The 27,505-nt window shown below is 33.4% G+C and overlaps 1 protein-coding gene across 1 annotated transcript in view; it reads left to right on the top strand.

The window, feature by feature from the left end:
• Positions 1–27,505, top strand: part of DGKB (diacylglycerol kinase beta) — a 708,671-nt gene that overhangs the window by 262,484 nt on the left and 418,682 nt on the right. Inside the window, exons 15-17 of the mRNA XM_028164532.2 lie at positions 7,369–7,485; positions 15,590–15,663; positions 18,704–18,778. Of these exons, the coding sequence (XP_028020333.2) occupies positions 7,369–7,485; positions 15,590–15,663; positions 18,704–18,778 (266 nt within the window). The remainder of the gene's footprint in view (positions 1–7,368; positions 7,486–15,589; positions 15,664–18,703; positions 18,779–27,505) is intronic.

The raw sequence follows: 27,505 nt of genomic DNA, 5'->3' as shown, positions 1-27,505 counted from the left end.
CTCTAAAGGATATCCTCAGATGGTATTGTTTTGCTTGAAGTTATAATTTGAATCTGCTTGCTTAGAAAATATTACTCATAATATCAGAATACTATATGAGTATGATTTATTTAGAGGATAGCATAATTGCACAAAAATGTAATAACCTCTCTTCCTTCCCCCTAAAACGTTTCCTAATCAGTGTAGACTGCCTCATTAAAATTTTTTAAAATTTCATTTTGTAACCATAGATATACTTACAAATATACTAGGAGCTATGCTTGAAATATAATGTTTCTACTCTAAGAGAGATATTAAACTGTTTTTATATTCTTTAAGTCAGTTGATACCATTATTATCATAATTATTATAAAGTAGACATGTTAAATTACACACTCAGGTGACAAAGGTATTAGGAAAGTTTATTATTTAGGCTAATTATTTAAGTGTCAGAGAATTAACTTTATATGTTAAGATCCTTGAGTTTATTTTTGCCCCTATCATAGCTCATCAAATGATTAACTGAGAGATTTAAAGTTTTCTCTTTAGACTTGTTAATCTCAAAATGTCTCCCATATTTAGTTAAATAATTTGTATTATTATAGATTGAATAAATAGAACAAAACTGCTGTTTTCAAAACATGCTTTTTTTATTTATCAAAAAAACCTTTTTTTTTGGTCTGCTATAAAGTTTTTAAAAGTCTTCCTATACTGTTTTTTGTTTGTTTGTTTTGTGTTGTTTTGGCAAGCTGTATTGGTTTACATTAACTTAAACTTTCTACCATGTCCGAAATCATTATCTAAGCTTTTTTCAACTATGTTGTTCCAAAAATTTCTTTAAGCACATGTATAGATATATACATGGGTGACTGTGTGAATACACACACACACACACACACACACACACACACACACACACACACACACGCAAGAAGCCTTATATACCACCATCAAGAACAATTGCTTTTTGGTTAATTGAAAATGTGGTTAAAGTGTATGTGGGGGAACTTATAGAAAAATGTGTATATACCTTAAACATTTTACTTAAAATATGTAAATGTATGTTCATTGGCTAAACTTTTCACATAGGATCAAGGGCTTTTCTATGTGGATACATCTATTATTTGGAAATGGCTATACCCTTTCTTGCATGTAGCACAGCTTTAACACCCTTGATAAGTTTCAATTATCAATTGTTTTAAAGTATAACAAAAGCATTCCTTATTTTGTGAAAAGATATTTGTTTATTAATGAAAGTAATTGCTTTCAATTACTTTCAATTGTTTTAAAGTATAAGAAAAACTCACAGGCATCTGCAAAGCAATTTGAATGTAAAATAAATATCTCAGTTTCTGTTATTAATTCTCAAATCTTTTAGTCATTTGTCATGTGTCCAGCCCAACTTGACTGCTCTTGCTACACACACACACACACACACACACACATCTTGTTTTATTGTGCCTTTCCAAAGGATGCAAGTAATTTTTCATGGAAACAACTTATTTTACATTTAAAACTCAGTAGTTTGAGTGCTAATTAAATTACACAGTACCAATAATAAAATAAATTCTACTTAGAACTTGCATAAACAGATTGGGGACTACATAGAAATCACTAGGTTAAGCATTTAACTCAACTGGCAGAAAGAGATGATGAGTATGAATATACAAGAGGGATGCCTCTTGGCTTTTAAGCTTCGGCTTATTGTGGCCATCAATTATTATGGTTTACAAAGGGAATGGAGAGTGAGTAAGGTTGAGGTCCATACACTCACACATAATTTTATAGTGGCCCAACCACATGCTAGTAAACACAGCCCAAATAAATGATTTTGACATGGACCTTCCCATTCCTAAATTTCATTTCTTCCAATCAGGATTTCTTGAACAGAAATCTTGTAAGTGGTTCACACTCAGTATGAAATTATCCTAGGAGAGAATATGCACATCATGTGTGATGTATGAAAACCAGGGCTGTGGATCAAGATATAAATTATACCTTCAGGCTGAGTTGGTGAGTAGCACCTGCAGGTACTTTAAGACTAGGATTGACTCTGTCTAGTTTGTTGTCTTCTATCCTCCTACAAAAGACTCAGATTATCACGACAATTATCCCAGGTTATGGTGACATAGTGGACAAACAAATAAAATACTATAAAGTAAATAAAGTACTTCTTCACAACACCTATCTTTACTATAAGCCAAGCAGTGTACCTGTGTTAAACTTAATGATAAAATATACCAATTTCTTTTTTATTTTAAAAATTACTGCCATTTCCTGAGTGCCTAATTTATTCTGGTACCTTCATCGACATTTTCTCAATTTGTCATCACATGAACCCTCCCATTTTATAGATTAATTAAATGATGGCTTAGAGATAGTAAATAACATGCCCAAGTCTTTACAGAGACAAAGCTAGAATTCGGCCTCCAAGCCCATATTTTTGTCTCTGCCCAAAGTAATTTTTGTTTTTGTTTTTGAATAAGTACTTATTTAACTGATTAAAAAGAAATGGAAATCTTTATATCATTTATTACAGTTATGTTTAAAACTCTATAAAAGTATTTCTAAAAATCAAGACTACTTTGCTACTCAGCCATGTGTCGCTGCAACTTCTAAGGATTTCTAGTAGATTTAGAGCCTTTGCCATTTTTGAAATGAATTAATGTTTCTCAGCAGGAAAATGTTCGAATCCCATAATAAGGTTACGATAATTAAAGGTGCAGCTGTCACTAAGTTGGTTTCTTGGAGCTCGTAACTTGTATAAGCCCAGATGAACATGGTAACACTCCTGCTTCAGGAAGATCTTTTATATTGTGAATATCCATGTGTTCCACAGGTTAAAATTCTAGGGTTCCTGGGAAATTCTTGGGGCCTAGTTCCAGTGGCTGAATGGGCTAAGTCTCCATTCGGGCAAGCGGTGCAGTAGCAGAAAAAGCAAGTTCCAGGGTTCCAGTAAAGGATGCTCTTGGCAGCCAAGCACCGCCTACCCCCACCCTTTGTGGCTTTGTACCAATAGAGGTGCTTTGCTGCTGCCCATCTCTCATGCTGAGGTTGGACAAAAAGAAGAAAACCCTGTGCTTGAGGTAATCATGACTTGCTGCTTGTCGTTTGTGAGTGATCGATAACAGCAGGCTTAAGTATCGTGGTAAGCATCCCTTTTGTGAAAGCACTTTTCAACAACTTACAAATACTCTACTTCTGAGAATCAGCATGATATAGAAAAAGACTTTTTTCAGAGCACATATTTAAAGTGCCATCTTTTTATTTCATTTATTTCATCTTTCTGTTTTCTGTGAATGGCCTTTCAGCTTTTCTTCTCTGTTCATTATGATGATTATTCTTTTGGAATTCTAATACAATATATTCCCCAGTTAAGATCTGTTGTGCTACTTGTAGAGTCTAAGGATCACAAAACATTGAATTCTGTATTTTAAATGTCTGCATAGCAAACACAAATGGTTGATATTTGAAAATGCTGAAATATCAATAACTGTATTTTATATTTTGTTGTTATATGTTCTATATTCTTTCATGATTTTTTTGTTAGAGTAACCCTTTTCAGTGTTTGAATAATTTCTATTGATTAAAGCAATCATTTTCCAACTCTTTATATTTGGGATAATTTATCTAACAGAAGAAAATTTGCCTTAATTATAACAAAGTAATTTATTTTGTGATTTAGAGCCCAAAAACTTAGAGAAAAGAACTGACGGTGAAGTGATAAGCACTGCCCCCTATTATCAGAGAGCAATTTTATCCTGAATAAAGGTGCAAAATAATGCTGGTGAGCTCTTCCTGAAACTTTTCAATAACTTCAACATAGGAAGTAACTTTCTTAAATATCATCATAGAACTCAGTCAGTCAGGGTGAATTAACCCCCAGAAGAGGCCAGTGAAATTTTTGTGAACATCAGATTTTTCAAAGATGCAATTGCTTCACCCTTCCTGTCCCTCATATAAAATAGGAAAGAAGTAAAGATTTTCTTAGTGGAAATAGGAAAAAGTATCCAACTACCCTCCTGTTAGCTTATGCTGCTTAAGTAAAATAGTGAATAGCTCAGAGAGACTTCCATACAATTTGGAAATAAACATAAAACAAATGAGTATAATAAAAAGAAAACCATGGGAAAAATTAAATGATTATGAGTCTCTCCTGTTTTTAAATTGTCAGCCTTGATTAATTCCACAAATTCTACCCACTAAGCATATTTCCCTCAAACAAAGAAACCACTTGCTTTTCTTGATTGTGTGTGTGTGTGTGTGTGTGTGTGTTTAAACAAATGTAAGTTTTAGTATTATCCAGATTATATAATAAAATTCACCTGCCAATGGATAGACTGAAGATTTTTTTATTAACTTGGTATATACCTCTTATGAGTCTAGATTTCAAAAAGAAAATCTTATCAATTGAAAACACAATTTAGAGTTTTAAAATTTCTTTTTATATTTCACAATTGCTACTAGAAAGCATTACTTTAGTTTAATCCACAATTTACTCAGAGGGATGACTCCCTGGAGAGACATGAAACCACTTAATCAAGTGCTATCTGCTAGCTGGAGATTCTCACCACACAGGATTCTCCCTAGCCATGGGCATAGCTAAGAATAAAATAATATTAATAGATAATTTGGTAACTCTTTACAGACATATACTTACGTGTCTTAAATTTCCAGAATTACATTTATAAATAGTCTGGTCAAAAATACCAAGTTCCAATGTGACTAAAATTTTATTTGAGTTCTTATAACCTAAGAACTTAAATTTTATTTAGTTCTTATAACCTAAGCATTTAGGAATTAAATACTAAATAACAATTGTTGGATTACATAGCAGAATATAAGACATATAAGATAAGTTATAACTTTCTATAGTTATAGATTGTAGATTTTTCTATAAAATTTTCTATAAAATTTTTCTTTCTATAAAAAATGTAGATTTTTATAGAACATTGTTCCCATGTTTTATTTTATTTACCTGCATGCTAGAACCCAGAAAAAAATTATTCCCATACCCACCAACAGTGTCACATGCTTGCACTCAGCACAAGCTGCTATGGATTTTCTAATATAAACATTGAGCTTTACTTATTTAAACATATGCCTGTTGTAACTAGTGGATTTTTTCATATATATGTATTTGGAAATATAACAAACATTTTGCATAATGGTGACATTAATGAGCACTCTAATGGGAGAACCATACCTATTTTACATAACTCACAATAACTTTCATTTATTGAGCACATACACTAATATAGGCACACTATTAGAACTTTATACATTTTCTGTCAAGCCGTACACAACTTTGAGAAATAGGTATTACTAACTGCATTTTGAATAAGAGTACGTTCTCTAAGTCTACATAGTATTTAAGTAGCAGAGATGGGATTCCACTTGGGATGTCTGATTCCAAACCTCATCCTATAATTCACTCATTTATGCATTATACCCTTAACTATCTATGGACAAAATGTTATTTGCAAGCTTAGAAAAAATTATCTATTTTTTAAAATATCAATATTTTTGCCAGAAATTATGCTTATATGAAAGTACATCATTTTCCAAAGAATTTGAATTTCAGGAATCCTATTACACCATCCGTTTTCAGCCACACAAAAAATATATTCAGTATTTTTGCACCATGAAATTGCAAGGACTATAAAAGGACTATACTGATTAGCATTTATTTTGGTCTGAGACGTTTTCTGTTCCATCTGGCCCTAATATATTTTAAAAGAGCTTTACTTTTCAAATATTTCCACTTAAAAATATTTTCCTAAATTACAGTAATTGAAAAGTAATCGACAAGATACATGTAAATATAGGAACAGAAATGTATATATATCTGAATAAGTGATAGGAAATAGGTGGCACTCAAACTTTTAAGCACACATGGCAGACATTGTTAATTGATCAGGACAATTTTTCACAACAAACGTAGACATGCCCCAGGAGTCCTTCTCAACACAATATTTCAGGCACTTTAAAATTTTTGATTTTTTAGTGTTAAGATTAATTTATTTCCGCATTCATTTATGGTGATTTTATCAGGCACTGATCTAGGATCTGATGTGAAACAGTACACACACACACACACACACACACACACACACACACACACACACAGAGGAATAGAGTAACCTGTGTAACATTTGACCAGGAGCAAGAAGAACAGTCCAGCAGAGTTCAGAGTGGTTGCAAGATCTTTGTGTTAAGAGCACAAATGTTGTGATCAAGAAACAAAGGTGAGGTAGTTGTAGCTGGAGTGGAGTAAAAAGGGATAAGTGTGGCTGTTATATAGAAAATTGACTGTAGGGAGACAAAAGATGGAAGCTGTTTGGTCCATTAAGGTGATGGCTACGATAATTAAGGCAAATAAGATGACGGGTGCTTAAACCATGTAATGATGGATGTGGTGAATAATCGTCTAGTTTGGGATTTATTTTTAAGGTGGGTAGGCAAGTCTTCATTATCAAAGTGAAATTGAAAGCCTTGGTTTTAAATGAAGTTACCTAGGGAGTGAGTATAGATTGTGGAGATGAGCGGTCCAAGGGAGAGGCCAAGTGTTAAACGTTACAGATTATAAAGCTGGAGGAGAAATCAACAAAAAAGACTATAAGGGAGCAGTTAGTCAAGTAAGAGGAGAGCTAAGAGAAAGAAGTGTCCCAGAACCCAGCTGAGGCATGTTTTCTGGAGGGTAGATGTCAATTCTGTCAAACGCTGCTTAAAAATTGAGAAGATGAAGACTGACCAACAGGTGAGGCGCAAATGAGCAGGTCATTGGTGATTTTAATAAAAGCTGATTTAGTGGATTAATGGTGATAAAAGTTTATTGGGTTGTGTTGAAAAGAGTGAAAAGAGAGGAAATAGAAACAGGAAGAAGACCACTATAAAAAATTTTTCTATTATGGTGAGCGTAGCAATTAGCTGGGATGGAATGTGTGTTTTAAGTTATGTGCCATTCTTGATAATCAATAGTAGCTTAAGGGTCCATCATGTATTCATTTTCAATATTGCATGTATTTTTAAGCATTATTTTCAGTGCTCAGTACCAAATCCTTTACATTACAATCCTGTATTATTATCTGCACCATTGTTTATGAAAATGATTAGCTTTAGTGTTCTTTAATAACTTTTAACATAGTCATAATTGGGTACCTAGGGATAATACAGTTTGGTTTTCTTTCACATCCTTTCTTTAACTGATATTTTGATCATACATCTATCATATATTTTGAGCCAGTAGAAAACATTAGCTTTCATATTATTCACTAGAAACCCCAAATTTGGAACCTGGGCCCAAGTTTGTAGCCATGAAATTCTTCTCTATGTTGCCCATTGTAGTGAAACAATTCAGTATTTTTATAAAAGATTTTTTCCTTACAGGAAAGACAAGCAACAGTGAAAAAGGAAAAGGGTGGTTCCCAGCAGCCAAACAAAGTGATTGACAAGAACAAAATGCAAAGAGCCAACTCCATTACTATGGATGGACAAGGCCTACAGGTATGATTTTTTTAATCCAAATGTTTGTAGCTTTCATATTTGTTACTTCCATGCTCTTAGAAGAGCATATGTCCAGCTATCAACATGTTTATTTAATGTGCAAATTTGTTCAGTTGACAATTTCAGAAACATTTTTATTAATTTATCAAGATGTCAATTTTATAGTTGATTGACAGAGTGACATTCTGATTGGATTAATCATTTATGATGTTATCTCCATTTAAACTCAACTTGGTAAGAGATCTTGTGTCAATCTGAAGTTTTTGCAAATTATTACTAAATATACACCTTTATTATATACATATGCATTATTTATTTCCAAGTATACGTTCTCCGTACATATTATTATATCTATTTGGAAGTGATTTTGACTCACAAAATGTCTTCAGAAAATAATAAAATCAACTCTACTTGTGTGGAATTTTTTTCTAAATCAATTATAAAAATAAAGAATCTGGGCTTCCCTGGTGACACAGTGGTTAAGAATCCGCCTGCCAATGCAGGGGACATGGGTTCGAGCCCTGGTCTGGGAAGATCACACATGCCTCGGAGCAACTAAGCCCACGTGCCACAACTATTGAACCTGTGCTCTAGAGCCCACGAGCCACAACTACTGAGCCCGAGTGCCACAACTACTGAAGCCCACACGCCTAGAGCCCATGCTCCACAACGAAGAGTAGCCCCCGCTCACCACAGCTAGAGAAAGCCCGCGCACAGCAATGAAGACCCAACACAGCCATAAATAAATTAATTTTTTTAAAAAGAAAGTTTATTTTAAAAAATCTATTATAATTTATCCATATTTTCCAATATTTTAAGTTGAAGTTGAAACTCCATGTATATTTCTAGTTTAAGTTAACACAGGTAGCTCAAAATCATGTTTTGAGTACTTTAAAAACCTCTAAATTACCCCTAGGGTCTCTGACATCAAAAGTAACATTTCTTTCCATCTGTATTTTAAGACATCCTACAGATTGAATCTATTGTAATTATTTGCCTCTGTTTCTCACTCAAACGTGAACACAATCAAAGAATTTGGCTTTATCTATGGATTAAGTTCTTTTGTTTTGTTTTGTTTTCCTACCTATACGTTTCTCTCTTCCAATTTTTAATTCCTTTCCTTAAGAATATGCTTCAAGTTTCATGTTCTCCAAGAAAATTTACCAACTTCTTACCACACAAAGATATATTATGTCACATACTTGTGTTCAGTATACATGATTTTATATCTTTTTTTCATTTATTCTTGTGTCTGTGATTCTGTGGGTTATTATGTCTTTTATATTTCTGAATTTACAAGCACAGTTGAGTGCACACAGTAGTTGCCTAAATGCTTGCTTCTTCATTGTTTTGAATATCTCATTGAAAATTTAATAATTATTGCTTAAATATTAATAACCAGGTTACTGCTTTGTTTTGATGTAATAAAACACATTGTGAATAGAATATTATTCATTAATTATTAAAGTCAAATGTAGAAAGAGGAAATTTGGAACAATAAATTTTTTTACATTGGTTAGAGAGTATAGAAGTTAATTATCGAAAGAGAAAATCAGCGTCCACACCTTTTGAAAGTCATACTTGGGTGTTAAGCAATCTCATTGAAAGCCCCAAATATGAAATCTATTCATAATTTTGATAACAAAAGCTTTTAGTTTGTTAAGTGATCCTGTGAAATTTTTAGTGGAAAATAATCAACGTTTGTAGTTTTAATAAGTCAATTGACAATATGGATTAGTTTAAATCTTTAGTCGCTCTGGGTTCCTGCAATGAAAATAACAAAAGGGAAACCTAATTTTAAAATTCAGGTATATTTTACATATGGCTCGACACATACTTCTCAACATGGAAGGGAAACACGCATCATTTGTTAAACAGTATATGCTAGGCACTGTGATAATATTTTATGTGTATTAAGTGACACCTCTCAATGAACATATGAGATAATTATGAATTCTTAACTCTCCAACACATGATAAATATTATTATTACCACTTTAAAAATGAGCATATTGACGTTCTGAAGTCAAATTATTCCTAGGGCCTCACAGTTAGTGAGGTGTGAATGAGGACCATCTGACTCAGAGTTTGTGTGTTTTACTCCTAAGATCCCTGTCTCCTTGGTTAACAAATTTTAACAGGTCTAGAAATGCTAAATTTCTGACCACCTTTCTCTTCCATGTACTATTACATTGTTGCAAAGTTTGAAATAAAAAGCAAGAATACACTAGAATTATAACTGCTTTAGTCTCAGTTTCCTAAGATTTGTATAGTTACATCTGACTTTACTCAGACATCAGAACCAAAATTAAATGTTGCATGCAGAGTGTTCTAAAGACTTTAAACTGACATAGCAAGGTAAGTTGTGTTTTCTTTTTTATTCAAAAAGGATCCAAAATTTTCAATCTTGTTACAACTAAATTAGTCACATCAAAAACAATAGGTGATTAACTTTCTCTGTGGATGTGTTTCATTTCTCTAACCAGATAATAACTTTTCATAGCTTTCTTTGACATATAAAAGTGTCAGGTAAAGTTGTCAGTTAGCAAAGGGAAGACGTCAGCCCTTATAAAACAGCAGTAAGTAAGTACTGTAATCATCATCATTAACATTTTTAAATTTAAAAAAATTGGTATATAATCACATGCAGTGGTCTGTTTCACCTCAGCAGAATGGACTAAAATATGATGCACATAGGTATTCACATAATTTGGGAGAAAATATTTAAAAGGTAAGAGAATAAAATTATTGGATAGCCATTTCATACAAAATGGAAAAATAAGTAATTTTTGTTGTGGTAATCAATTATAAAATAATAAAATGCTTATTCTTTATCATAAAAGGTAAAAAGATCTTACAGAAAATTAATTTTTTCTGCAAGTTTTAAAAATTATATATATCATAAAAAAGCATTGAGTTGCAGCCCAGTTTGCATATAGCTCAGTGACAGAAGAGATCTACACTACTTAAAGACTATTAATCATAGTTAAGCACATTCATCTTACTTCTTTCCAGCTAACCAGCATAATGATCAAGATTATTATTTCTAATTAGAGGAAGTGATAGATCATGTATAACCTTAGGATGAGTCTCATTAATTAACCCGAGTCCTAGGGGACTTCAAATAGAGGTGGTTAGGTACTCCGTCTTTGTCATCGCTCATACCATAGGTTTACACTTAATACATATGATCAAATGTAATTGAAACTACAATTCCTTAACGTGCAATAGATGTGAAAATACAGATGATTATCCACATGTGAACAAATAAGTAAAAAAACAGAACTGTTGTTTAAACTGTATTAAGCCGACGTTACCTTGTCCCTAATTATTCTTTGAAAAAAGTTTCCAAGCATAAGCATCACTTGCAAACCAAAAAGTCTAGTTTGTAATACTCTTAGCAAAAGATAAAAAGGGGAACTTTTATACTGAAATATCTAAAACTGAACTAGTGTTTTCCCCACCACAACTGCTTTTCTCTATCCCTACTGTCTTTATTATTTGTAATATCTCATTCTTATAGTTCCCAATACTGTAAACATACATATACGCACTATACAGAAATATATAGAGTGTGTATAAAATTAACTCCTTTTCTTTGATGATATGTGTGTGTGTGTATGCCCAGTTGGAATCCTCAGGCCTGTTGATTCTTATAATCAGCTCTTTTCACTGTCATTTTAACTCCCTCTCTCAGTCCAGAATTACTATTCTGTACTTTGAGTATGTAACAACCTCTAAAATGAGTCCATGTCTCCATACATATAATGTGCTAGGTTATAAATGGAATGAAAAAAATGGAACTGAATAAGATGAGATGTGTCAGGGCTGAGAGTTGGAGTTGTCTATAATTTTAAGTCAGATAGTGGGATTAGGCCTCATTAAGAAGTGAAGAGTAGGGACATCTCCAAGAACTTTGGCCCATGGAACTGAAACGATGAAGTTGCCATTGACTGAGATGGAAAAGGGTCTGGATGAATAAAGTTTGGAGCAAAATTTCTGATGCTGTTACATATCCAAATGGAAATGTCAAGCAGGCAGACAGATATGTGAATCTAGAATTCAGGGGTGAGGACGGATATGAATTTGGGAGTGAAAGGCGTATTGATGGCACTAAGGGAGAGCGTATCTGTAGAAACGAATGGTTGAACTGGGATCCCAAACCAGTCTGACCCTAAAGTCCTATTCTTCAATGTTTACTCTATATGATTGAAACTGCCCCTTTATGTGAGTAAATACAGTCTCACGTGATTAGCGCTATTCTTTACAGAGGAGAATCCATTCTGTTTGCTATTGCAGTGTCCTTCACACCTAATTTACAACCATTTTGCAAGATTTCAAGTACCACACATGCTGTAAAATATTCCTGAACACTTTCTCCCACTGTCAGTATTTTCTTTGTTATACTGTATTACCCTATTCCGATGTTTTTTTTTAAAAAACTGTTTTGAGAAGCCCAGGACTATGTAGAGATGCCTCAAGCACAAGAGTGGGGTGATGGGAAGCTGAGAACAGGTTCAGGGTTCTTTCACACTTCAGACTTAGTAATTTGCTTTTCATCTGTTTTATATACTGTTCCACGTGAAATTACTTCAAGTGCTTTAAAAATATTTACTTCCAAGATCAAATAGTTTTACGCTAACAGAATTTTTAAAATACTTGTATTTTTGTCTAACTGCTTCCCGTCCCACTAAAATCTCTAACAAAATGCATATGACGTTTTAGGATGACAGTACATCACTTTCCAAAATAACTGAGTTTTACATCTTATTTCAGAATTATTGTATGAAAGTAAAAAAACAAAATTTGTCCTGTTAAAGACTATATTAGATACAGTTCAAAAGAGAATTAGTGAACTTGAATATAAAATTGATACATTAGTGCTATCTAATCCTTAGATCCCATTCAAGTTTCACCAGTCGTCTCAATAATGGCTTTTATGACAAAAGAAGCTAGTCCAGAATCGTGTTAAGTTCTCTGTTTTGGTGGTCCTGCTATGTTTACATAAGAGAATGTACTCATATGTAGACAATCCTAAAACTCAGGGTTCTTTTACTAAGGATGAAGAGGAATATGAGAATTAAGTGACAAATTGCAGTCTGTACCACTAAGATGCTGCTTCTTATTTCAGGACTATTAGTGAACACAGAAGTTGTTTATTTTTAACTTGTAGATTTGAAAATGGCTATGCAGTACTGTAGGTCTTTGACTCTCAAATCTAAAAAACGCTGCCTTTGGTCTCCTGGCACCTAAATTTAGTCTGCTAGATTGATCTTCTTTTTATAGTAACAAAGTTTAGCAGAATTTAAAAGCTTTTTGAATGAGCATTGAAAAAGATGCCGATTTGCCTGAAACCTTGACATTTCTTGTATAAATACCACCATTAAATGATCCCCTAACACCAGAGTTTTAGTGGTTTTGATATTGAATCACATACTACTCCTTAAATGGAGGCTACATTAGGTCAGGTGTTTTATCTGTTAGAATCATTGTCAAAGGGGCACTATTCCACAGTCCCTGATGACTTACAAATAAATATCTAAAGTTTCCAATTTTTAATTTTTATACAGTCTTATTTTACAAGCATAATTTATGTTAAGGGAATAAGTGAGGAAACGTTTGCTAATTTGATTTTATTATTTCCTGTACTTCCATTTTAGGTTCGTGACTTTTATCACTTGTAGAGTATCATCGTTATCCTAAATTCTTTATCTAGATTCTCTCCTATTTTTCTAATCCATCTGATCTAATTATCCATCTACTCACCCCTAAAAATGACATCTAGGTTTTTATATTTTCAGATCCTCTACAGACTATAATATAGTCTAGTGGGATCTTTATTTGTTTGTAATAGTGTTTCCTCAGAACACAATTTTCTGTAGTGTCGTACTGTCCTTTATTTGATAAATCATAATTATGCCTTTAAACATTTCAATTAATAAATATTTCTGAAAGTTATTCCAAAATATATTTCCAAATGAATACGAAAATTTGCCCAAATGAACTTAGTGTAATCTCATGTAATGGTAAGCTAAATATTGAATTTTGGGACGATCATCCTAATTAGTATTTGGATTCAGATGTTATGTTTTGCTAAAATATTTTATTTACCTTGAGAATTTCCCCTCTCTTTAAAAATAAAGAATAACAATTCAAATTAAATGCTAAAATCCACATTTGTTAGGCTTACTTTTTGCATGTGAAAACTTTAGGAGTTCTCTCTGATTTTGTAATAGAACGAGAAGTAAAGGAAACTGAATACTAGTAGTCAGAGGTGTGTTTTGGTGTTTATTTTAATGGGGGGAGCGGGAAGTCACATTGCAAGTTTATAGCACAATGTCTAAGCTAGTAGGTACTTTCTGTCCAGTAACTGATTGAGCACATGGAGTTCTGGGGAGAAGAGCTGAGAAGTTACTACAGATCCAGCTCATCCATCTCATCTCCCAACTGAATGAGAGACAAATCAGGCACAAAACCCATGTGTCCTCTTTACAAGAGGAAGTAAAACAGAGTCAGAAAGAATAGATTGTAATGGGAACAAGTTAGGTAAGAGTATAAGAATTGAGAATATTTTACTCAACCTTCTCATATAGTGTGAAGATTTCAACAATTTCCCAGTGCCTATACTCATTAGAAAAATGGCATTTCACAAGAATTGGAGGAAAATATGTTGGTAAGGTATTTTAACTTATATTGTTTAAACAAAAGGAAGAACATGATATGGTGAAATGGTTGTTTTTAGTCTTCTCATTAAATATTTCAGGTACTTTCTAAGGGAAAAATACCAGAGCAATGAAGGATACTTTGACTCTACTTTCAAAAAGTAAATTGATCTAAAACTTGTCAACTTAGTATTTAGAGGACTGCATTGGTTGCATATTTTTGTTATTAAAATATTGTTTTATCAAACTGTGTTTAGATGGGAGTTACATAGGTATACACTGAATAGGAATACTCTTATTTAAAACAGCTTACCTCTTAACATTGAATTCAAGTAAAATACAAGTGTTCTCCTTTGCCACTCTATCAAAAACAATTCCTGCCCCCGACCGATGAAGTGCTAGCATCTTACCTGCTTTATTTCTGGTGATACTTTTCACTACTAAATGTATATTTATTTGTTTGTTTCTCTTTTTAAAAAATATTTATTTATTTGGCTGCGTCAGGTTTTAGTTGCAGCACGTGGGATCTTCGCTGCAGCATGTGGGGTCTTTCCCTGCAGCACGGGCTTCTCTCTAGTTGTGGCGCGTGGGCTTCCCTGCGGCATGTGGGATCATAGTTCCCTGACCAGGGATTGAACCCGTGTCCCCTGCATTGGAAGGTGGATTCTTAACCACTGGACTACTAGGGAAGTCCCTATTTGTTTGTTTCTTATCTGTTTCTCCACCAGAATATAAGCTCCACTAGGACAGGCACTTTTTTTGGTTAAATCGAGAATGTATAGTGATGAAAGCAGGGCATGGCATATAGGGACACAATCAATTTAATGGATTCCTGTTTAGCAAATAGACTGGATTAACTGGCATCTCTTCTCAAGCAGGAAAAGAAAGCATGGAGGAAACATTGTATAGATGGGGACTCTGCCCGAAAGTGGCCTCAAACCATCTTATTTAGATTCTAGTTCACAAGTGGTTGGGAAGATGGATTCCAAATGTGCTATAAAGCTCTAAAGTAGGGATTGTCTATAAGAGTAGGGCTCACTTATACTTTGATCCCTTTCTTTTCTAATCTTTTTTACCACCATAATCTGCTCTATTCTGGATGGTTTACTCACGATCCCACGAATTGTACCTATTGTTTTCATCTCATAGCTATTGAGAGGTTATTCCCTTTTCATAGCTGCCTTCCCCTCTGCCCTATTCCTAGCTAGAAAACCACCTCTCTTAGTGGAGTGGGTATTTATTTTGATATATATGGAGTCAAAGCACAGGATTTAATTATGTTGCTAATTAGATCTGTTATCTATCCTCTATCTCTCCACATTACAGAACAAAAGAACCATATTCTTGAATTTGCTAATTGGCATTTCATGACTTAGAAATAACAGGGGGTTCTCTTTATATCTAATATAAATAATTTGTCCACATATTCAACTTTTCTTCTAGATCACTCCTGTTCCTGGTACTCATCCACTTTTAGTTTTTGTGAACCCCAAAAGTGGTGGGAAGCAAGGAGAACGGTATGTTTTAAAAAATCACATTTATTTACTATGTTATATATCTGTAAAAAGATAAACTAAATTTATAGTATAAAAACATTTAAAAATATTATCCCTCATGTTCACTAATTTTAATGTGAAATAAGTGGTGCTATCATCTCTATATAACAATGTATATTGGTATGCTCTCCTTGTTTTTACAGTTGAAATTTTAATATAATAATGGCCTTTTGTAAATATTTTTATTATCATATCTCAGGTGTCTGAATTCTCTCTACCCTGCCTATCACCCCTAGCCATTAACAAAGAGCTTTGCATACAACATGGCTCCTTAAATACTGTTGAATGAAATTGGTTCTCTAAATGGTCAACAAGGTGACTTCAGGTAAATGATTGCCCAGTAGTTAGAAACAGAATTTATATCCAGCTTCCAGACAAAATATATTATAATGATTTTCTGCATGTTCATTTGGAGAACATGATGCCATATATCCTGGAGAAGCACAGTATATTTAATCAGAATAATAATGAGCTGCATTATCAGGTATCTCAGTATTCATGTGGACAACAAAAAATTTTCCTTTTTGTAAAATTAACGATTAAATCATAATATTTAATAAAAATCTGAAAGTCACCACATTGAAGAGTAAATCTTATGTCCTTCTAAGAAGGAGTGTCAGAAACAGAAATGCAGTTGTACCTGTCTTAATAATTTCTGGAACTCTTTACTAATTCCAGCCAAAAAATGAGCAATCAGATAAAAGCACTCACACAGACGCTATGATAATAAAAATAGAAATTTACATTGTGGTTTCACCAAATAATGAAATTGAAATGTTTCCATGAATAAAGGAATTTTGAAAAGTAATTTCCTTTCCTACCATTTAACTTTCCAGCTTCATTTCAATTAAATGAAGAATGGTCATTTTCCATTCAACAAAATATTATTTCTGCTTAAAAAGTTTTCCCTTTTATCACCTTATAGTTATACTTTTAACTCTGCTAAACAAGACAAGTTATTTTAAATAACTAGTGACTTAATAATATAAAATATTTACAATGCTTTATTAAAGAGAATAGTTGCCTCATTTTTAGGTATATAAAATAATAATTAAATAATGATGCTAAAATTATTTTCTCCTTTCCTACTCACAGTTTGTTAGTTGTATATATTATGGGTATCTTGAAAAAGAAGTAAACTCTTCACAAAGCATTAGATGAGACTTAAATTCATGTTGGAAATTAGAAACAAATGAAGTATCAAGTGAAAAAAAATATATTTCAAATGGAAACATTCCCCTCAAATTAAGATAAAGTTAATCGTGTAGAATGACCCTTAATTGAATATCTGCCTCCCTCTTCTCCCAGTACATAAAAATAATTTTCTTTAAATTCAAAAATATATATCTACAGATAGATACACTGAAGTCATCAGTAAATTAAATTTAATGGGGGGGAGCGAGGATATTTGAGTGCTCCTATATGCACACCCACTTATGCTTTGTCCTTTATACACTAACAGGGACCATTCAAAGTCAAAAGAATTGTAAATATGTTTAAAGGAGATCTATTATTAATGCAGTCATAAATTCTCCTGAATGCATAAGAAGCATCTTTCACAAATAATGGAATTCTATTCAGGGTTTTCCTTTCAAAATATGTAGGTTTTCTTCTTTGATGTATTAGATAAGCAGAAAAAGGTAACAGAATTGTATATTCACACATAGTTTCCCATACCAGTCAACAGGTGTGAAAATGTTCACACATCATTCAGACAGCAGCACTTGAGGGAATCCAGTCTCTACTAGGAACTGGGGATGAGACAGAAGACACAGTCATACAGGGAGCAGACACGTAAACAGATTTACTACAGTAACCCCAAGGCAAAAGCTAAGCTAGGAATGTTTAAAATAAAAGTGCTATGGAAGTTCAGAGGAAGAAATGATTGTCTGAAGACTCAGAAGTCTAGCTTTTGAGTTGGTTCTGATATAAGTAGATGTTTGCCAGGTGAAGGAAGAAAAAAGACAGATGTGTGGAAGGGGGTGTGGTGTTTTGGTAGGGAACCACTAGGTATTCAGCGAGGTTGAAGTTTAAGAGGAAGGAGGAGAAAGACGAGACATAAACTATTTTAAATATAATAAAATATTTTATAAGTAACTTGCCACTGGCAGGAACTTTTCATCATGGAAACAACGTGACTGTACTTAAATAGAAGTACAGAAGAAGGCTGAATAAGCAAGACTTTTACAGAGCTGGTGAGAGAACTTGTAAGGCAGTGAGAATAAACAGGTATGATAGACATTACTCAGTTAGAGGGTACAGGATTGTCCTTGATTTCAGGTGCTGGGGAAAAGGAAGTACTGAGAATGACTCTAAGATCATTCTTGAGACGGTTGGTGATATCATTATTCAAGATCTAGAATGTGAGGGTATTGCACAAGAAAGTGGAAGGATATAAGTAGATATTTGGAGAGTTTCAGTACACATAATATGAATATGATAAGATATATAGTAATATTTTCACATGTATATATAAAAACTAATTTTAAAAACTAAATATATTCCTTCACTTTTAATATTTTGTCTCAGAATTCTGATATGGGATGTGTGTGTACTTAGAAACATTTCTGTTGCATTTGTTATGCAAAGATCGAGTTCTTTCAGAAAAAAATGAAACGTTTAATATGTGCCTGTAGAAATAGTTTAGCAATTTTGTGATCTAGCTCATCAAGATGATTGTTTATGTGAAACAATTAAGCAGCTGAAGTCACAGTCTTTACTTTCATGCATACAGTGTCCAATCCCATTTTATATATGGGATAAATAACTTTCATCTCTGTTAGATTGGCCCAATAATCTGTAAATTTCCCAAGGATCTATTAAGAGAAGATATTTAACTAATTGTATACTGATATTTTAAAATATTTATTTGAAATCTTATTAGCTAAATAATATTCAAAAGCAGGATAGAGAGTGTTCTAAATGCATGTGCATATTTAGAATAAAAATTTGGAGATATCACTAAATTTTATTTTTTCCTTCCATATTTTCATCTTTATAGAATTTACAGAAAATTCCAATATCTACTAAATCCTCGTCAGGTTTACAGTCTTGCTGGACATGGACCAATGCCAGGGTAAGCCTATATATATTATTACCATTAATTCATTTAATACTGATTAATTAAATAAGCAGCCAGACAAACCTAGAAGTAATGTTATTCAAATACAGCAGCCAGATTAGTATATAAAACAACATTGAATATCAACTACATAAGAGAAACTAATGCAGGTGCTCTTTTTCAAAATGGCCTGTTTCAGTAAGATTTTCCTCCTTTCTAAATATTGTGAAGTAATTCTCATACTGCTAGTAGTAATGTTAATAAGAATAATCACACCACAAACATACACATATATTAGCTGGGTCCTTAAATTACTGAACCATCTATGTGTTAGAAAAACTGCTCTCCTTCCGTTTGTTAAATATAGGACATGGATCTACTACAGAATAAAAAAATTTTTTTTTAATTTTTAATTCTTCTGGTTAACAAAGAATGGAAATCATAATGATTTTTTCATTTACTACTTACAAACTCTAATACATATCACTCTTTTATAAGATACTTTATTAATAGGCAAGATGTAGTGAAATACAATTATTTTTCAACAGATACCATATACTTTTGATATCACAAGTACGCACTGAAATAATTCATTGTTAACTTGGCCTAGTTAACTAATTAATGTCATTTTCTTCCACTGATCTGATTTCTCTCTATGAACATGATAGTAAACATTAGACCAGATGAAGTAGAGAAAAGCTCTAAAAATAAACTTCTTTAAAAAAAAAAATCAGTATGATTAAAATAAGTCTTCTAGGTTATTCTCAGAAATGAGAAACCAAATGTTAAAATTGTCTTTTAAATGCTCAGCATAAAATTTATGCCATCGTGTCTCATGTTAGATAAATGTAAATAATATGCAATTAATTAGCACAGGCTCCCACAATTATACTCATCTTTTTCTTCCATTGCCTGCTACCTGTTGTGCAGGGCCAGTTCCCAAATGCTGAGCCGTGATGTGTGGAACCTCCTTGCTGTAGAAGGCAGGCTCACCACAGGAATTTAGTTCAGAACACTGCCTTTGTCAAACTCCAGACTCCACCAGGTAGAGGATCATGATCAGATTATTGGCTAGGTGAGCCACATGCTGGAAGTTCCAGTCTAGATAAAGACAAGAAAAAGTAAAGTCTTGATATTCACACAGAAGCTCAGTCAAGATGCCTCTTTTTCTTGTTCTTTAATATTCTCTGAACTTCAAAGAAGTAGCTCTTAATCTGCAGGATTAAGGAATTTTGCATTAAGAAGTTTAGCTACTCCAAGACCTCTGTAGCTCCACCAGACCAAGTAAATCCAGGATTTGCTTGTATTTTATAGTTAAACTAAATACCTAATGACTCTGCTCATTATAAACCTTATCATTTAACCACTCTGTGTCGTCATGGTCTTTTCCGTGAAATGAAGGAATAGTACCTGCCTCATAGGCTAGTTATAAAACTAAGTTGGGTGTTACCCATGAAGCATATAAAAATGTGCTTACCACATAATGTGTCCTCGATGACTGTTATTTGTTATCAATATCATTTATTAATTAATAATCAATAACATAATCACTTTGTGGCTCTATGTAAATTTACTGCAATAACCTTGATTTTAGCCTTGTTTTCTCATTTCATTTCATTTTTTTTCCTACTCCACTTTAAATATGTATTACATGTTTCCTTTTACTCTTTAACTGTTAGCCATCCTATTATCTTCTCTAGTTTAATATACTGAAAAATAAAAGTAATAAGTGTACTTGTACAGTTCCACGCTACAGTGAATATTATTTAGAAATTAAGTTAAGGGCCCCACTTTAAGCACTACCACCTCTCAAGGATATTATTGTGAATTGTTTGTGCGTATCCTCCAAGAACTTCTATAAATATAAAAACTACTGTATGTATAGAATGTATTCATATATATACAATGTTTTCATATATAGATACACACATATATGTGTTGCATAGATAAATAGATTTTTTAATGTAACTTAGACTGTAGTTTTTTTATTACTCTGCAACTTGCTTCCTTTTACTCAAAAGCATATGGTGGATATTGTTTGAGTTCAGTAGATATTGATCAGTTTAAATGTTTTTAAGAGCTGCACAGTATTCCATAGTTTTGTTAACTATTCTGTTATTGGGAAATATTTATATTGCCTGCACTTTTAAATAATTGGCATAATTTAAGTTAATGTCTATCAATTTATCTGTTTTTAGAAGCATATTCAAATATTTTCAATTTTATTTCTCAGGTTCTGCCAAATTACTATACAAAAAGTTTGTATCAAATTATAATCCCAGCAGCAATATATAATGTTTTATTTCCCATGCCCTCCTTTAAATTGGCTATCGTCAGTAATTTTTATTATTGTTAAATGTACTAGGTGAAAATATATCATTTTTATTTGCATGGCTAATCAATTATAAAGTTGAATATGGCATTAGTTAGATTGACTTTTCTATAAACAACAGAAATATAATCTGCCTTATGATCCCAAATAGAGTTTACTGGAAAATTATGAAGTAGCTCATATAATTAATGGAAAAATGAAGAACTATGTTTCAGAAAGGGTAGGAATCAGGACAATTTGAGGAAATTATGACTAAAAAGACAGAGTCCATAGGAGTTACTGCTAAGAGAAATTGATTCCAATTGCTTCTGGTATTCTTGCTTCTATATTCAAAATTTATATCCCCAGGAGAAGCATATTTATTAGCCTCTCTTGTTTCCCATGCCACAGCATTGGCTACTTTGGGACTGAGCATCTTGACTAACAGTCCTGTCAAGACTATTATCTAAATTGTTTGTCTCCTCAAAGCCAAATGAGGGTGCTATATAACCTGAGGATGAAAGATGAATTCTTGGTGGGAATAAACAATAGGTGTTCACCACGGTCCAACCATTGAGTTATCCAATAGCTCTTCTTTTCCGAACATAAAAGTTGAAAAAAAAATACCAATCAACATATTGCTACTGCTAAATATGTAGCCAAAAATACACATCCTCCTAAAATGTAGACAACTCCAAGTCTCATATTGTTTCTATATCCAGCTTCAAGTCCTGGTTCTCTAAAACATCTCTGGAGATGACTATTTTCTCCTTTCCCTTCATCCATTTGGTCTCAGTATACAGAAATGTAATGAGAAAATTACATATTTAACTATAAATATGAATTTCATTAAATGATATTCTTAGTAATACAAAGAATAAAACATATGTAAAGTCTATAGTCCTGGTTTTACTACTGATTGAAAACTGTAGCTGAAACATAAAACATTTGTCAGCTTCTTGGAAATGTTTCCCCAGCGTAGTGACTCAAATATTTTTACCTGATAGGTCTGAGATTTTGGTAGTACTGCTTGTATAGGGCTGAATTTGTTTCTCGTGTGCCTTGAATGACAGGCATGGTAGTACCTGACAGTATTAGTACTGTTTATCAAATATTTCCAGGCCTTCTGCCAGGCACGTGATCTTGATTTCAGTCCTTTCACCTTAGGTACTAAGAGTGGCTATATGGCTTTCTCTTACAATAAACTGTGAGCAGAAAGTAAATTTTCCACTCTTTCTTTTCCTCTACCACAGTGACCAGCAGTATTCTATATTGGCCTGTTGGTTAGCTTGGATGCCAGAGTGAAAACAGCGCGAGAGAGCCCCTACCCCCAGCCCCGCTTATCCCACGTCCCTGTAGAGTGGATGATAAAGAAGCCTCTGTAAGATTATGCCATGAAGATTTTGGGTTGTTTGTGACTGTACGTAACCTAGCCCTTACAACTAAACCAATGATCGGAGTAGAGGTCCTATTAGTACTCCCTTTTCCCATTATATAGCAGCAAACCTAATTTCTCCTTGGGAATCAGAGTCAGTTATACCAGTCAACATCCTATCTGTCTTTTTGCCTGTTAGTCTAGTGGTATGAGGAGCCTCAAAATGTCCAAGTGTTAGCTTCAATTCAATGAAAATTTTACTGTCTCATATGCTAGCATTCCTCTTTGGTGTTAACACATCTCAACCATAAGAGTTCAAAACCAAGGGAATGTGAAGCAAAATATTTGAAAGTGAATGTATTAGTCAGTGTTCTTTAGTAAAACAGACCAATAGTATATATGTATAGAGAGAAATTTATTATAAGGAATTGGCTCACATGCTAATTGAGGCTGACAAATCCAAATCTGTAATTTGATGTTCCAGTTTGAGTCCAAAGGCTGGCAAGCTGCTGTAGAACTAGGAAGAATCAGCATCCCAGTTCAAAGGTGATCAGGCTGGAGAATTCTCTCTTTCTTCGGTTAGGGTCTGCCTTTTGTTCTATCAGGCCTTCAGCTGATTAGATGGGGGTCACCCGTTAGCGAGGGCAGTCTGCTTTATGAAGTCTACTGATTTAAATGTTAAATCTCATCTAAAAGTACCCTCACAGAAACACTCAAAATAATGCTTGATCAACTTTCTGGGCATCTGTGGCCCAGCCAATTTGACACATAAATTTAAGATTCACAGTGAGTATTAAGTGTAATTGTAAGTTTCATCACCAAGCTTTACATTTGGGTTCCAGAACCATGTTTTCTGAATTGGGTAAAGCAGCATCGTATAGTTCAGAGCACATGATACAGCTGTTTGATCATACACCATTTAAGTGCTCCCACTATTCAGTGACTGAGTCTCTAGTAGGTTTTTCAGTGTTCTATGGACGACTGTTTCTCCCTGATAAAACATATAAGAAGGCCTTTATGTCACAGGGGCATCAGCCCACTGTCTTTCTTCCTTCTGTGTGAACGGTATTCCTTGAAAGGAGACAGCAATATGTGAGACACTATGATAGTGGTTAAGGCATTCAGTAAGTCATTTGCTATGACCATTGACACAGGCATAATGGGAAAGAAAAGTAAATCCAATTGCTAGAACAAATGTCTGGTTAGTGAGGACAAATGGCTGCAGTTGCATTATGGAAAGGGTCCAGGGATTTTAGGCTACCCTTAAGTAGCTGACTTAGGTTCCCTTGAGGTACAGCAACATATTGGAATTCACTAATTGGTTCATTTGATGACAGTTGAGTACTCCAGAGTCAGTACCTACTCTTCTTGTTGAAGATAAATTCATGTTGTTTATCCCTTCCAAAGCTTCCAACCCTACCAACATGAACATGAGTGTTTTGAACACTCACTGGGAGTGACTAAAAAAACATGCTAACTGGCATTTCTTTGGAGCAATTATACTCCAAATTATGGGTCCATTCTGAGAAATTCACTTATATAAATTTTGCTTCCATCACTAATTCTCCATTCTTATCCTTTCCGAGTCCTTAATAGTGTGAGAAATATTTGTTAGTCAGTACTATTGAATTGGTATGTTTCCTAAACTCTAAACATCTCTCTGTCCAGAAAAGGTAAACAGGACATTTTATTGTTTGAGATACTGCCCAGAGGTCAAATGGCATTCTTTTCTGTCCTCAAATTATTCCCAGTTTATTTGTACTGCCATAGCAGCCTACCACCAGCTACTTCTGATATATCATGGAGAGGCTCTGGTAAATCCATTTTTTTATCCTTAAACAGTGAAAATGGAGAACTCCCTATGAGGGCATAGGTATGGGTTGAAGGAGGGGTTGGGAGTATAGCCAGATTCAGAATATCTGAGTGGTGGACCTAGGCACTTCAATTTCTTAAAAGCTCCCCAGCTGATTATTTGGAGACAGCATGGAGAACCACTGATTTAGTAGATTAATTACTATATAATAGGTATTATAGGCCATATTGATATGCTACAATTAGGGTAACTTCCCCAATACATTTATAATAATTACTTTAAATTCTTAGACAAGCATTAGTTTTTTGCACCAGCAACCTATCATGATCTTTGTGTTTCACATTTTTCAAATTTAGAAAAGAAGTGTCTCATAGGCCTAGGTTTGGCCACGTGCCTACCGCATTGTTTGGGTCAATGCAGTTGGTTTCCTTGTTTGATAGACATACCAAAACTGTATTCAGCAGCATGTTTGCCCACAGTCAGATAAGGCAAAACCAACAGATGTTCCAAACAAGCATTTTGTCTTATATATACTAAACTTTTGATTTCTTATGTAAAGCATATGCTCTTTTTTTTTTTTAACATCCTTATTGGAGTATAATTGCTTTACAATGGTGTGTTAGTTTCCTCTTTATAACAAAGCGAATCAGCTATACATATACATATATCCCCATATCTCTTCCCTCTTGCATCTCCCTCTCACCCTCCCTATCCCACCCCTCTAGGTGGTCACAAAGCACCGAGCTAATCTCCCTGTGCTATGCGGCTGCTTCCCACTAGCTATCGGTTTTACACGTATGCTCTTTTATTTGCCTATTTTCCTTTTGATTTATCTTTTTTGTGTTCATTTTTAAATCTTATTGTATAAATATTATCATCATTTTATATATGTTGCAAGTGTTTTCTTCTCATTTTTTCTGTGTGCTTTCAGTTTGTATATTTTGTTCTTTTTCTTGTCCATATAAATATATAAAATTTTCATTGCTAATTCTACACTGAATGATTTCTCAACTTTATATTTTAGAAAAACCTTTCCTCAAGCCAAAATTACTGAAATATTTTTATATCTTTTATTAATTTTTCATTTTGTTTTCAATTTCTAACCTTTAATCTTTAAAGGTTACATTTTTCTTAGAGGTGCGTTGACAGACTAGGATGAGGTAGGCATGGAACATTTTTTTCCTTCAGATTGAAATCTAGCTGTCCCAACGAAAGCTGTTCATTTGTTCACTGTTTCACCACTGATTTGACGTACTTCATATATGGTGAAATAATATATATGTTAGACTCTTGCTGCCCTTTCCTTTGCTTCATGGATCTATTTGTTGATTCTCACTGGAGACTGTTTTATATAATGTAAGTCCCTAATTATTCCTTCAAAATTTAATGACATTTACTCTCTTCAATGTGTTGTTATTGTCTTGAGTTTTTAAAGTATGAGTTTGAATGGAATTGTATTGAATTTCTACTTTCATCTCGATAACTATGAGAATGCCCTGTTTTATATCTGATGCCAGTGCCCAGGCGGCATGCCCAGTGGTAGACGTGCACTTCTGTTAGAGAACCGTTCCTCAGTTGTTAGCCAGGAGGCAAACGCCCCAGGTAGCTCTTCTGAAATGGGACCCTGGCCAGGCTATGCTGTAATCCTTCACTTAATCCCGTAGCTGGCCTCACATGGTGTAACTCTTCCCATCCCTGTTTCTAGCTGTGCCATCCCTGATCCTGGGTCAGCCATGGGGGCAGAGGGTGCCTTTTGCAGCAGTTCCCTTTCAATGTATTGCTTTCTGAGTTGTTCTATTCTGTAAGGTCTCTTTACTACTCTAATTTGTGATTTAATTTCATTTCTATTCCTGGTTTATTACTTTTCCAATGCTACTATAGATACACTTTTTAAAAAATAACTATTTTATCTGCCACCCTGAGCCTGCAGTTATTCATTCTTTTAATTTCCTTTTTTTCCCCATTGTTCCTCTTTCCCATACCAAATTTTTAGATCTTTTCGTATGCCTCTCTTCTCTCGTCCTATCTTTATTTATTTCTTCTTTTCTAACATTTTGTTTAGAGACTTTTGTTGATGTATCGAAACTCTGCTAATCCCTAGTGTAAATTATCTAGTAAATACCAAAACTCTCCGGTCACTTCCCTTTTTATCTTTGTTTTCAAGATAGAAATAGATGTTTATTTGTTTGTCTTTATTGTATCTCTTTACATAAATTCTCTCACTCTGATAATGACTATTTAAAGATATCTGAAACTAGAGTCTGTATCATGTAAGTTGTTTCTTCCTGATGAAGCATATTATGATACAATTGAATGAATGGTTTTGAGGTATAAATTAGTGGCAAAAATGAAATATAAAACATATATCGCTCACTGGTCTTCACAGAATGAGATATTTTTTCCTTCACAACATTAAAATAAATATGCACATCTCTAGCTGTTATACCAACTGCATATGCTAATGTGACTTATGAAAAGTTAATATCAAGTTTTTTGTATACTCGTGATGTTGGTTGTTCCCTTCTGACTATCAGCTTCATGAAAGTACAGATGGCTTTTTCTCATATCATCCCTAAAATATTTAAGTAAAAAATAACAACTATTTATTGAATTGAAAAAATATATAAGATAAATACTTTTAAATTATTTTCCAGATTGTTCAGCATAGTGAACAATCACAACAATGAATTGTTTGTGAAATAGGTGCTTTAAAAAAATCTTTGGTTTCATCTACCTGAACTAAATGTAAAACATATATAATTTAAAAAATAAAATTTAACAGTCAACATACAGATTCACATATTCCAAGTATCACACATATTTCCATAGTAAAGCCTTGGAATACATTCTCCTGTTAAAATAAATTTGTAATTTAGAAAACACATAACACATTCCACAGATTTCATTACTTTCTTAATTTAAAATATCATTTTATATAACAAAGTTTCTACCATATTTTACTTAAATAAGAACCCTCTTGAATCAGAGCTATGACATATTACATATGTCTCTTGTTATGAAATCTTGTTTTGTCAGAGAGCTGAACAAAATCCTCAAAATGCTAAGAAAATGTTCATCAAAATTCAATCCAGCTCTACTGCAAATTTCCAGGAAAAAAAAATCGTTGCTTTGCTAATGTAAAACCAAAGCACTCAATTGACCCTTTCAATCCTAATGATTAATCATAAATATGATGCAGATGATTTTGCAATCCCCCCGCAATTAAATGTGTGAGCATAATTT

This window comes from Balaenoptera acutorostrata, chromosome 7, assembly GCF_949987535.1.
Source record: "Balaenoptera acutorostrata chromosome 7, mBalAcu1.1, whole genome shotgun sequence".
Taxonomy (NCBI): Eukaryota; Metazoa; Chordata; class Mammalia; order Artiodactyla; family Balaenopteridae; genus Balaenoptera; species Balaenoptera acutorostrata.
Note: the sequence above shows the minus strand (reverse complement) of the source record. Positions and strands in the feature narration are given on the sequence as shown.